Below are 12,580 nucleotides of genomic sequence, written 5' to 3'. Positions count from 1 at the left end.
TAAATCACAGTTTTTTAAAAAAATCACAGATGCTGGAATCTGAAATACAACCCAGTTTGGAAATATGATCCCTCATGAATCATTGACCTGTTTTTCTTTTTCGGATGTGGGTTGATCTCCTGTGCATTGACAGTAACTCCTTTTACTGGGGCAGTGAGACCTGTCTACTTGCTCCCCAATGGTATTCCCTCCATTGAAGTGAGCAGGCAGAAAATGGTGGGTGGACAAGGAACGAAGGGAGAGATATTGCTCAGTGCGGGTTCTTGATGCATTTGTTAAAAGAATACTTCAAACAACGACATGTTGACTGGTGGCACAATCTGGTTAGTATCAAGGTTCAGTGGAGAAGACTCAAAAACCTACAAATAACAACACAGAGGCTGTCCACCACAGTTTGGAACAATAATAATGGAATTGAAGAATTAGGGGGCAATATGACCAGGGTTACAAATAGCCATCTTTTTATAGATGCCATATAATATTTATGTGAATGTGAAAGAGAAATTGTAATCCCAGAGATACATTCATTGGTGATAGCTCCTTACTACCTTCATTCTTTCATGGCAAGGTATTCATCTTTAAATAAAAATCTGCATTTACGTCAGTGGTTTTGTTTAAACTGAAGCCTTACTATGTGGTTTTTCTACACGTTCAGGTTCATATTCTTGTTTTAACCCACATGAGCCTTTGCTCAGACTGGACAACCTAAAATATCCAGGTCCCCACTTCCTGTCTCCGAATGGTAATATAACCCTCTACCACAGACATAAACTTGTGCCTTAGCCTCATTTCATCCTCCCTTGTTGTTACATATCCAACCAGTTGATGAGATTTTCTTTTATCAGCATCATCTTGGAGGAAAAGTCCAAAACCAGCCTGTGCTGACATAATCCATCTCCATTTACTTTTCAGGGCAAGGCAAATTGGGCAGCAGTGGCACAGTGGTTAGCACTGCTGCCTCACAGTGCCAGGGACCCGGGTTGGGTGACTGTGTGGAGTTTGCATATTCTCCTCGTGTCTGCGTGGGTTTCCTTCGGGTGCTCTGGTTTCCTCCCACAGTCCAAATGATTGGCCATGCTAAATTGACCCTAGTGTCAGGGGGATTAGCAGGGTAAATGGTTGGGGTAACAGGAATAGGGCTTGGGTGGGATTGTGGTCGGTGCAGACTCGATGGGCCAAATGGCCTCCTTCTGCACTGTAGGGATTCTATTCTTTTCTGAGGCAAGAAATGCTGGTGGAAGTGCACAATATTTAAATTGAATGTCCAGACTGTATAGTAGACTTAAGGGTTCACAGCCGGTTATCAACATCTAATTGATAGATCCCCTCAGATGTGGTCGACATGGACATGAGCAACTGCTATTACTCTCAAATGCATGTTTGATGTTCTATTCCCCCTTTAAAGTTAAACTTTATTTATTAGTCACAAGTAAGGCCTACATTAACACTGCTGTGAAGTTACTCTGAAATTCCCCTTAGTCGTCACATTCCGGTGCCTGTTTGGGTCAATGCACCTAACCAGCACAGCTTTCAGACTGAGAGGAAACTGGAGCATCCGGAGGAAACCCACGCAGACACGAGGAGAATGTGCAAACTCCACACAGACAGTGACCCAAGCCGGGAATCGAACCCGGGTCCCTGGCGCTGAGGGGCAGCACTGCTAACCACTGTGCCACCATACACGACACCCAAAACATCAGGGAAATTTTGTTCCTACTGTGCAGCCAGCCAAACATTTTCTAAATTTCTAACCCAGAAGTCATTTATGACTCTGTTCTGGTGGTGTGGAATCTTGCCTTGGCCAGCACGTACACAGCCCATGATGTTTCGACATGGGCTCACAGCAAACGACCAACAAACATGCAGGAAATAAATTGTGTAATTAACTTTAGTCTGTACTCCAGAGAAAAACAAATGAGTACAGAACTTTGTTAGGTATGAATTAATCTGTTAACTGCATTGAAACGTGTCAGTGTCACTAAAGATAGTCTTTCTTCCCATAAGTAGGGAAAGAAATGCCAGAAGTGTAGTTTGAAATGAACACATTGTTAGGAATTAAAAATGATGAAACTTCCATTTTATAGCAATTGTGTATGATGCAATGTCGAACAAATTGGAGGAAATTTCTGCTCATCAAGCATTGCATGTTGGATATGAGGTCTGATAAATTAGAGACAGGAGTAACAATAACATTTGCTTTCATTTTTGTCAATCTGGTCAAGCTCCATGCAAAATCACCGGCCCACATTTCATGCCTGCGAAAATAGTTCATTTTTATAGAGCCTCCCATAACTTCACATCAACAAGCTCTACAGCCAATGAAATCATTTTAAAATGTAGTCATTGTTGTAATGTAGGAAATGTGACAGCAAATTTGTGCACAGCAAGCTCCCACAATAGCAATGTGATAAAGGTTATGAGCAGGATTCTCTGGCTTCCCAGCTGTGTATTTCTCAATGGCGGGAGGCGGCGCGCCCATCACTGGTGGTGGGATTCTCTTGTCCCCCTGCTGTCAGTGGCATTTCCCACTGATGTCACCCCATACCGCTGGAAAATCCACAGGAGGAGGGTTTGTTGCCAGTGGAACCAGAAAATCCCGCCAACATGAACAGCTGCAGAATTCTGGCACAGAAATTCTGTTTTTGTGATGTTAACTGAAGAGTAAATATTGTCCAGGACACCAGGACAGAACTCCTGCTTTTTAAATAAAATAGTCCCATAGGATCTTTTACATCCGCCTTCTAGGGTGGATATGGCCTTGGTTTAACATCTCATCAAAAGGGCAGAGCCTCCAAAAGTGCAGTATTCCCATAGTACTGAAATGTCAGCCTAGATTTTTACGCACCTATTCCATTCTTAAATTATATATTTAGACTGTCTGCTCCAAGTTGAGTTTAAACTATAAATTACTATTCACATGGAAAAGCTCAATGGAGCAACACACACTCAGTAGTAACTCAGCAACTGTTTCAGGCAGTAGGTGATCACCAGTCCATCTGGTCCACTCATCCACTGTAATCTCTTGGTGCATTTTGCTTGAGAACACCCACATCAATGCATGGTGATGATTTTTGATTGTCAAATTTAGCTGAAAGCTGATTAAAATAGGGTGGCACAGTGGTCAGCACTGCTGCCTCACAGCGCCAGGGACCCGGGTTCGATTCCCGGCTTGGGTCACTGTCTGTGTGGACTCAGCACGTTCTCCCCGTGTCTGCGTGGGTTTCCTCCGGGTGCTCCAGTTTCCGCCCACAGTCTGAAAGACGTGCTGGTTAGGTGCATTGATCATGCTAAATTCTCTGTCAGTGACCGAACAAGTGCTGGAGTGTGACGGCTCGGAGATTTTTACAATAACTTTATTGCAGTGTTAATGTACACCTATTTGTGACAGATAACCAAACTTTAAAATCTCCATGGAATTAGTCAAGTATTAGTGACATGGATGAGAACGAGTTTACAAAGTGGAAGACTCAACCACTTCCAAGGGAACTTCAGTATGTTGGATTGGGTATTTGTACAACTCAGAATATCTCAAAGTGCTTTACACCTAATGAAGTACCTTTGAAAGGTAGTCATTGTTGTAGGAAACATGGCGGCCAATTAGCACAGTGATTTCCCGCAAATGATCCTGTGATAATGACCAGATGATGTGGACACTGGAGAAGAGCCCCTTTCTTTTCTTTGAAGAGAAGTCGACAAGATTATGAGAGGCATGGACAAAGTGGATAGTCAGAAGCTTTTTCTCAGGGTGGAAGAGTCAATTACTAGGGGACACAGGTTTAAGGTGTGAGAGGCAAGGTTTAAAGGAGATGTACGAGGCAGATTTTTTACACAGAGGGTGGTGGGTGCCTGGAACCCGTTGCCGGGGGAGATAGTGGAAGCGGATACGGTAGTGACTTTTAATGGGCGTCTTGACAAGTACACGAATAGGATGGGAATAGAGGGATATGGTCCCCGGAAGGGTAGGGGGTTTTAGTTAAGTTGGGCAGCATGGTCGGTGCAGGGTTGGAGGGCCAAAGGGCCTGTTCCTGTGCTGTAATGTTCTTGGTTCTTTAATGCCATGGATGTTTTATGCCCACCTCGGGAGTAGGGGCGTCCTAGTTTAACAGCACATTGGAAAGTTGGCACCTCCAAAGGTGCAACACTCCCTCAGTATTCAGCAGTATCAACCTAGATTTCTGTATTCAAGTCTGTGGAGCAGGGATTGATCCCAGTACCTCCCAACTCAGACGTGTGTGTTACCCATGAGCCACAGTTGGCACATTGTTAAAATGGCATACTGATTTGGAGCAGCAAGGGGTAGTTTCAGGATTCACTGCTCAGAGGGGCTGTAACATGTTTAATTGCCACCCCATAGTCGACCTCTGATATAGAAAGCAGGGACAGGGACAGCACAGCCAGATAACAAGATAACAGCCAGGTTCGGAAAGGGAAACAAAATGAGAACGTTGTCTTTAATGGGTAGTGTTGACGTATTGAGTTATGAGTGGCACGGTGGCACAATGGTTAGCACTGCTGCCTCACTATGCCAGGGTCAATTCCGGCCTTGGGTGTCTGTCTGTGTGGAATTTGCACGTTGTCCCCATCTGCATGGGTTTCCTCCGGGTGCTCCGGTTTCCTCCCACAGTCCACAGATGTGCAGGTTAGGTGGATTGAGCATAATAAGTTTCCCCCTAGTGTCCAAAGATTTGTAGGTTAGGTGGATTAGCGGAGTTCGGTAATATGAACAGGAACCAAGAACTTCTCGCTCACTGCTCATCTAGAGTTCGCTATTCACGCACTGTATTCCTGTGAGTTAAAAATCACTGCTTTACTTCTTGGAAATAAAAGAGTAATTTTGGCTGCACAGTGTAGCATTGCGTGGACTTGTTGAGCTCTTCCGAAACTCGTTTATGTGAGCTAGAATAATGAACTCCGAGGTCATGATGTGGAGATGCTGGTGTTGGACTGGGGTAGGCATAGTAAGAAGTCTCACAACACCAGGTTAAAGACTCACTTGATGAAGGGACAGCGCTCCGAAAGCTCGTGCTACCAAATAAACCTGTTGGACTTTAACCTGGTGTTTACGGTGCCAGCCCCAAGGTGGAAGCTCCTTATTTTCTGATTGTGACTACATCCTTCAGCTGACAGAGTTATAGGATGCATCGCAAGGCTGTGACAATCATTGATGTGTTCACTATCAGTATGCAAGTAGAACAAGGGCAAGCAGTTAACTTCAGCAGCCATGGTAAATGTGTCAGGGACAACATTTCTGTCTACACTTCCCACTGCCTCGGAAAAGCAACCAGCATAATCAAGGACCCCACACACCCCGGACATATTCTCTTCCACCTTCTTCCATTGGGAAAGAGATACAAAAATCTGAGGTCGTGTACCAACCAACTCAAGAGCAGCTCCTTCCCTGCTGCCATCAGCCTTTTGAATGGACCTACCTTATATTAAGTTGATCTTTCTCTGTACCCTAGCTGTGACTGTAACACTACATTCTGCACCCTCTCCTTCCCTTCTCTAGGTACGGTATGCTTTGTCTGTATAGCGCGTAAGAAACAATACTTTTCACTGTAAACTAATACATGTGACAATAGTATATTAAATCAAAAACAAAGTTTGCGATCAGTGATCAATACAATGGGCAGGGAACCAAAAGGTACATACGAGTGTCCAGTCGGAGCAATGAAGTATATACAGCAATGCACTCGAGTGTCCTGGATTCGCTTCTTTCTATTGACAGTGAGTTCTTCTTTCAGATACGTTTCATACTGATCATTAATAAATTCTGTGATTGGCTGCCAGCTAAATGGAAAATTGGAAATAGAACATGTAATTAAACTGACCAAGCAGAACTATAACTACAGCAGACTCATCAAAGCAACTATTAAACTTGATGATTTAGAGTGCAAAATTAAAAACAAAAGTTCACATTTACCCTGAACTTCCAAAAGGGTCATGTTCTTTGAAGTGGTTACTTTATGGCCGTAATTCTATTTTTCCCATCAGGAGGAATGTCAAGTTGTCAACTGTGAACATTTTTACGCTTTCATTTCTTTAAACGATGGCCAACCATCTTTCAGATTGAAGGCCAAAATCAAAATCAATAGCCTTCCACTGGAGGTATTACGGCTGGCCAACATGAGATCAAAATATTAACCCATCAAGGTGGCACAATCAGCTTTTCAGTTGTGTGTTTTCGAGTTTACAACGAGCTTGCTCCATATTAAAATTTCCTGATGGGGTGTTGCTACTTCCATCAAGATATGTCTGCAAGCAAAATTGGTGGGAATTTGTCGAAATAAAGCAGTGAAGGAGTGGTGCAACATGTCAGAGAAAACAGAAACAGCAATTGCTTCTGGACTTGGTGGGGCTTTGCTCATTCTGAGAGCATAGTTTGGGTGAAGAATTCTCATCCAAAAATATGGTATTAAACTGAAGTCTGAATCATGGAATCATATGGTGCAGATGAGAGCCTTTGGCACATCGAGTCTGCACCAACACGTGTGAAACACCTGACCTCCCACCTAATCCCATTTACCAGCACTTGGCCCTTGGCCTTGAATGTTATGCCAAGTGCTCATCCAGGTACAGTCTGCCTGAATAATGGTTCAGTGCACTTCAATCAGGTGTTACTTACTTACCATTGCTCTGTGTTCAGTGCTACTTGATGAAATACAAGCTAGTGAACAAATTTTTATTTTCCTAAAATAAACAGAGCACCTAACTTGGCATTGATGTTGATGGGATAATAGTTATGTTGGTTTGGCTGATACAAGGAATGGTCCAGTTTAACGTGAGGGGGACCGGTACTCACCAATTCTCATTGTTTATCTGATCACCAAATCCTGGGGTATCAATTACTGTTAGTTTCATGCGGACCCCCTTTTCCTCCACATCTGCAACAAATGAAGAATGGTACTGGATAAATCAGGTCAAATCGACTGAAGACTGGAGCATTTCTTTTTCAAAGTGAACGTTCTGCCCCAGACAGAACTAGACAGCAGCTTCCGCCATTTATTTTCTTCAGCCATACCTCAAAATGTACAACAAATTCCCCAACAAATATCAGGTCGGTTATTGTTCCGCAAACTGAGTCAGCAAGGGAATGATAATGAACACTGCACAGCACTCGGAAAACAGATCACAGAATTCCCGAGAGTGCAGGAGATCCAAAAGGTTTAAAGGCAACCTCACTTCAAAAGATCCAACTCAAGAAACTGGAAAATCATCACAACGCACCTTAGGCCATCAGGCACTACGAGTTTATAATCCCGAGGAATTTTGCTGATATTGTGTCTTGAATTATGACCGACTCGATCAGGAACAAAATGAAAATAAAATTGCATTATTATTTTCAGGTTTTTTTTTTTAAGGACCTTACTGCACTTTCAGCTGTCTCCAATAAGCAAAGTGCTTATTCCTCAAATTCTTAGACAAATGTATCATTTATAAAGAAACCACAGCATGTCCTATCTAATTATTCGGTGGCACAGTGGTTAGCACTGCTACCTCACAGCGTCAGGGACCCGTGTTCGATTCCTGGCTCGGGTCACTGTCTGTGTGGAGTTGGCTTGGGTTTCCTCCGGGTGCTCCGGTTTCCTCCCACAGTCTGAAAGACGTACTGGTTAGGTGCATTGGCCATGCTAAAATTCTCTCTGTGTACCTGAACAGGTGCCAGAATGTGGCAACTAGCAGATTTTCACTGACTTCATTGCAGTGTTAATGTAAGCCTACTTGTGACTAATAAATAAACTTTAACTTGACTTTATTAAACAAACACACAATTGTTTCAGACCACCTAGTCACATGGCAGCATTGGCTAGAAATGATCTAAAGCTTCCAGTTAAACAACTGGGCCACCTTACAGGGAATTACTAGAGATTGTTGGACTGGGATCTGGGCCAGGTCTGAGTATCTTCAGAGAAGAGTTACAAGTTGAAGCACAAGCATAGCCTCTGACTAAAAGGATGAATCCCTCCATTCAACCCACAGTGCTGAAATGGTTTTAAGTTACCAGCAATATCCCATGTGATTGTGACCTGTGACCATGTTCCTCTTTACCCTTCTTGGCCTGTCTGCAGCCTTGGACATGGTTCGTCCCACCATCATTTTCCCCACGTCTCTCCTGTTGTCCAGCTGGCTGAGACTGCAATTGCCTCATTCCAATTTTACCTATTAGGTAGTAGCCACAGAATCACCTGCAATGGCTTCCCTTTTGCTCCTGTGCTGTTACCCATGGTATCCCTTCACCCCACTCCTCTTTCTCATCTACATGTTATCCCACGGTGATATCATTTGAATACATGAATATGTTCCTTAAGTACACTGACAACACCAGGCTCTACCTGACCACCATCTCTCTCGACCCCTCTGCCTTCCCAAAATGGTCAGATTGCTGGTTCAACAGCTAGTACTCAATGAGCAGAAATTTCCTGCAACTAATTATCGGGATGACAAAATCCATCGTCTTCAGTCCCACCACAAATTCCATGTCTCTCCATGGAAACTATGTTAAACCACATATCTGTTCCATCACTAAGACCATTCATTTCCACCTCTCCAACATCACCTGACCCTACCTCAGCTCATCCACTGCTGAAACCTTCATCCATGTGTTCATTATCTTGAAACTTGACTGTTCTAATGGGCTCCTGATTGGTCATCTATCTTCCTACACCAAAACTCTGCTGCGTGTATAACCCATTCCAAGTCACATTTATTCATCACCTCCGCTGTTATAATCACTAGGCATCATAAAACCATCTTATGAACAAAGAACAATACAGCACAGGAACAGGCCCTTCGGCCCTCCAAGTCCGTGCCGCTCCCTGGTCCAAACTAGACCGTTCTTTTGTATCCCTCCATTCCCACTCCGTTCATGTGGCTATCTAGATAAGTCTTAAACGTTCCCAGTGTGTCCGCCTCCACCACCTTGCCTGGCAGCACATTCCAGGCCCCCACCACCCTCTGTGTAAAATATGTCCTTCTGATATCTGTGTTAAACCTCCCCCCCTTCACCTTGAACCTATGACCCCTCGTGAACGTCACCACCGACCTGGGGAAAAGCTTCCCACCGTTCACCCTATCTATGCCTTTCATAATTTTATACACCTCTATTAAGTCTCCCCTCATCCTCCGTCTTTCCAGGGAGAACAACCCCAGTTTACCCAATCTCTCCTCATAACTAAGCCCCTCCATACCAGGCAACATCCTGGTAATCCTCCTCTGTACTCTCTCCAAAGCCTCCACGTCCTTCTTATGTTTTAAATTTTCTTTTAAATCAAAGTGACATGGAGCATGTGCTCTCCGACAGGTTCTGGCTGGGGTTGGTTGCCATGGAGACTGGGGCCCAGCTCAAGTTCTGTTGAAACCCAAGTGCATCTTAACAGAAAAAGAGACAACTCGCTCAATATAGGCTCTGATTTCCTCGCCAAAAAACCTCCAGCAGAGAGACAACGAGCCGGGCAGGTGGGTGGGGTGGGGGGTTGGATAATGCGAGTGATCCTCCAAGATCTCTGCACTCCACTAATAGTGACTTTGAACACACACAATTTTGTGGCTGTATGTGCAGTTGTTCCACCCTAAATCTCTCTGCCTCTTTATCTTTAGTGTTATTCTTTAAAGTATGCCTTTTCGACCAAACCTTTGGTCATCTACTCCAATTTTTGGGATGCGGACATTGCTGGCTAGACCAGCATTTAATACCATCCCTAATTGCCATGGGAAGGTGATGTGCCTCGCTTTGAGTTACCTTCTTGAACAGCTGCAGTCCATGTGGCATAGGTACACCCACAATGCTGTTGGGAGGGCGTTCCAAGGTTTTGATCCAGTGACAGTGAAGGAATGCTGACACATTTCCAGGTCAGGATGATGAGCAACTTGGAGGGGAACCTCAAGGTGGTGGTGTTTCCAAGTTATCTGCTGGTCTTGTCCTTTTAAGATGGCAGGAATCATGGGTCCAACACACTCTTGACTTGTGGTTTGTAGACAGTGGGCAGACTTTGAGGGGGTCATGAGGTGGGTTACTCAACAGGATTTCTCGCCTCTGACCTGCTCTTGCAGCCAGTGTATTTATATGGCTAGTCCAGTTCAGTTTCTGGTCAATGGTAACCCCCAGGATGTTGATAATGGAGGACACATCAATGGTAATGCCATTGGATGTCAAGAGACAATGGTTAAATCCTCTCTTGTTGAAGATGGTCATTGCCTGGCACTTGTGTGGCGCAAATGTTACTTGCCACTTGTCAGCCCAAGCTGGATATTGTCCAGGTCTTGCTGCACTTGGACATGGACTGCTTCAGGAGCAGAGAGTTTAATATCTCATATGTGGCTTGGTGTTAAAATTTGTTTGCCAACGCTCCTTTGAAGCACTTAGGGATGTTTTACTATGTTAATGGGGCTATATAAATGCAAGTTGTTGTTGTTTGGATGTGCATTTGATGCTTATGGATGGGGAACAATCTCTCTGACTAAAAGTTGCCCTCCCCTCTCCTTAGCAGCAGTTGGATTCACAACATTTCCAAGGTCTGCAACGCACATTTCAGTGGAGGAGTGTAGTCCAGGTGGGGAAAGCTCACTGCAGGCTGGGAGCAAAGATCACGGATGTTTAATGTGCACCAGCCTGAGCACAGAGATGTTTCAGAAGTGGCTATAAACACAGGACAGGCAAGTTTGTGCCTCGCTTTGGGAAAAGGTTTTTTCCTTTTCATTTATCATGCTGCAAATTGTCTTGATTGTTCAAACCACGTTTTGATCGGAAAACTTAAGCTAATAACCAGCCAAGGTTCTTTTCAATTTCCTCACGCACTAGGCACTTTAGATATAGAACAAAGAACAGTACAGCACAGGAAACAGGCCCTTCAGCCCTCCAAGCCTGTGCCGCTCCTTGGTCCAACTAGACCAATCGTTTGTATCGCTCCATACCCAGGCTGCTCATGTGACTATCCAGGTAAGTCTTAAACGATGTCAGCATGCCTGCCTCCACCACCCTACTTGGCAGTGCATTCCAGGCCCCCACCACCCTCTGTGTAAAAAAACATCCCTCTGATATCTGAGTTATACTTCGCCCCTCTCACCTTGAGCCCGTGACCCCTCGTGATCGTCACCTCCGACCTGGGAAAAAGCTTCCCACTGTTCACCCTATCTATACCTTTCATAATACATCTGATGCAAGGCGGGACAGATTAATGTAGTGAGTGGTCTCAATCAAATTCACCATAAAGTGGAAAAAAACTAAATACAACCAGAGGATCAGTTTTATATTAGTATCCTGTGATGTGAATCGCTTTATTATTAATGCAGTGTGCAAAGGGTTCATTTATCCATGCAATTAAAGACACATTTGTGTGTTTGAATAGATTGGGTAGGGTGTAAGCCCTCAATGTCCCAGAATCTCGGTAGTGTCATTATTCACATTTATTTTTCTAAAACTCTTTTGCACAAAATGCCCTAGTTGAAGCAGCAGTGTGAAGTCTTACGCAACACAGTCCTCCTCCCAATCGTGGGAATTACATTTCTTTCCCAACCCCTTCTGATCTCGTCATGAGCAATCGCCAGCAGAGACAGCACAGAGTGCCAGAATACAGTCAGTCATCAAAAACTTTCATTAGACAAAAGAGTTGCAACAGCAGCATTGGATGAATAAATGCACAAATCAGTTCCAACTCACCATGGCTGATTGATTTCATTTCAACCGTTTGGGGAATTCGTTCCTCAGATCCTTCAACAGACTTACGGCTAACCTTGGATTTGAACAGGGTGTTTATTAGTGTGGATTTCCCCAAACCACTCTGACCTGTAGGTGCAAGAAACACTTTACATTACAGGCCACATCCACAAACCTACACAGGGAACCAGCATCTCGAATGAATATTACAACGTAGGTAATCTGCTTTGGCCATGAGCTCAAACTAAAATTCAAATCGATTGACATAGCATTGTTTTAAAACAACTACATGTCTCTGAGAAGCACACAAATAATTCAACTGCAAGCAAGATGATAAAGGTTTAGTCACGTTTAATGACACATTAAATTGTTTTTAACTGACATGCTGGCCAGGCCAAGTACATAAAAACATAATTATTGAGAGAAAAAGGGCACAAGTATCAATCTCATTTCATCACAACAAAAACAGAATTGCTGGAGAAACTCAGCAGATCTGACAACATCTGTGGAGAGAGAACAGAGCCAACGTTGCGAGTCTGGATGACCTTTCGTCAGTCTGGGCGGCACGGCGACGCAGTGGTTCGCACTGCTGCCTCACAATGCCAGGGACCCGGATTCAATTCCGGCCTCGGGTCACTGTCTGTGAGTTTGCACATTCTCTCCCTGTCTGCGTGGGTTTCCTCCGGGTACTCCGGTTTCCTCCCACAGTCCAAAGATGTGTGGGGTAGGTGGATTGGCCGTGCTAAATTGACCCTAGTGTCAGGGGATTAGCAGAATGAATATGTGGGGTTACGTGGATAGGGCCTGGGTGGGATTGTGGTTGGTGCAGACTCGATGGGCCAAATGGTCTCCCTCTGCACTGTAGGGGTTCTATTCTATGAACTTAAACATTGGCTCTATTCTCTCTTCACATACGCTGTCAGACCT

General features: G+C 44.3%; 1 protein-coding gene across 9 annotated transcripts in view; it reads right to left on the bottom strand.

The window, feature by feature from the left end:
- The window catches only part of LOC144501616 (neuronal-specific septin-3-like), a 305,860-nt gene that overhangs the window by 42,192 nt on the left and 251,088 nt on the right, over positions 1–12,580 (bottom strand). For all 9 annotated transcript variants that reach the window (XM_078225492.1, XM_078225497.1, XM_078225498.1 and 6 more), the window contains 3 exons: positions 11,657–11,782; positions 6,803–6,884; positions 5,653–5,790 (listed from right to left, as the gene is read on the bottom strand). In XM_078225492.1, coding sequence (XP_078081618.1) covers positions 5,653–5,790; positions 6,803–6,884; positions 11,657–11,782 — 346 coding nt within the window. The remainder of the gene's footprint in view (positions 1–5,652; positions 5,791–6,802; positions 6,885–11,656; positions 11,783–12,580) is intronic.

Source organism: Mustelus asterias, chromosome 12, assembly GCF_964213995.1.
Source record: "Mustelus asterias chromosome 12, sMusAst1.hap1.1, whole genome shotgun sequence".
Lineage (NCBI taxonomy): Eukaryota > Metazoa > Chordata > Chondrichthyes > Carcharhiniformes > Triakidae > Mustelus > Mustelus asterias.
The sequence above is the reverse complement of the archived record's forward strand: the minus strand, read 5'-3'. Positions and strand labels throughout refer to the sequence as shown.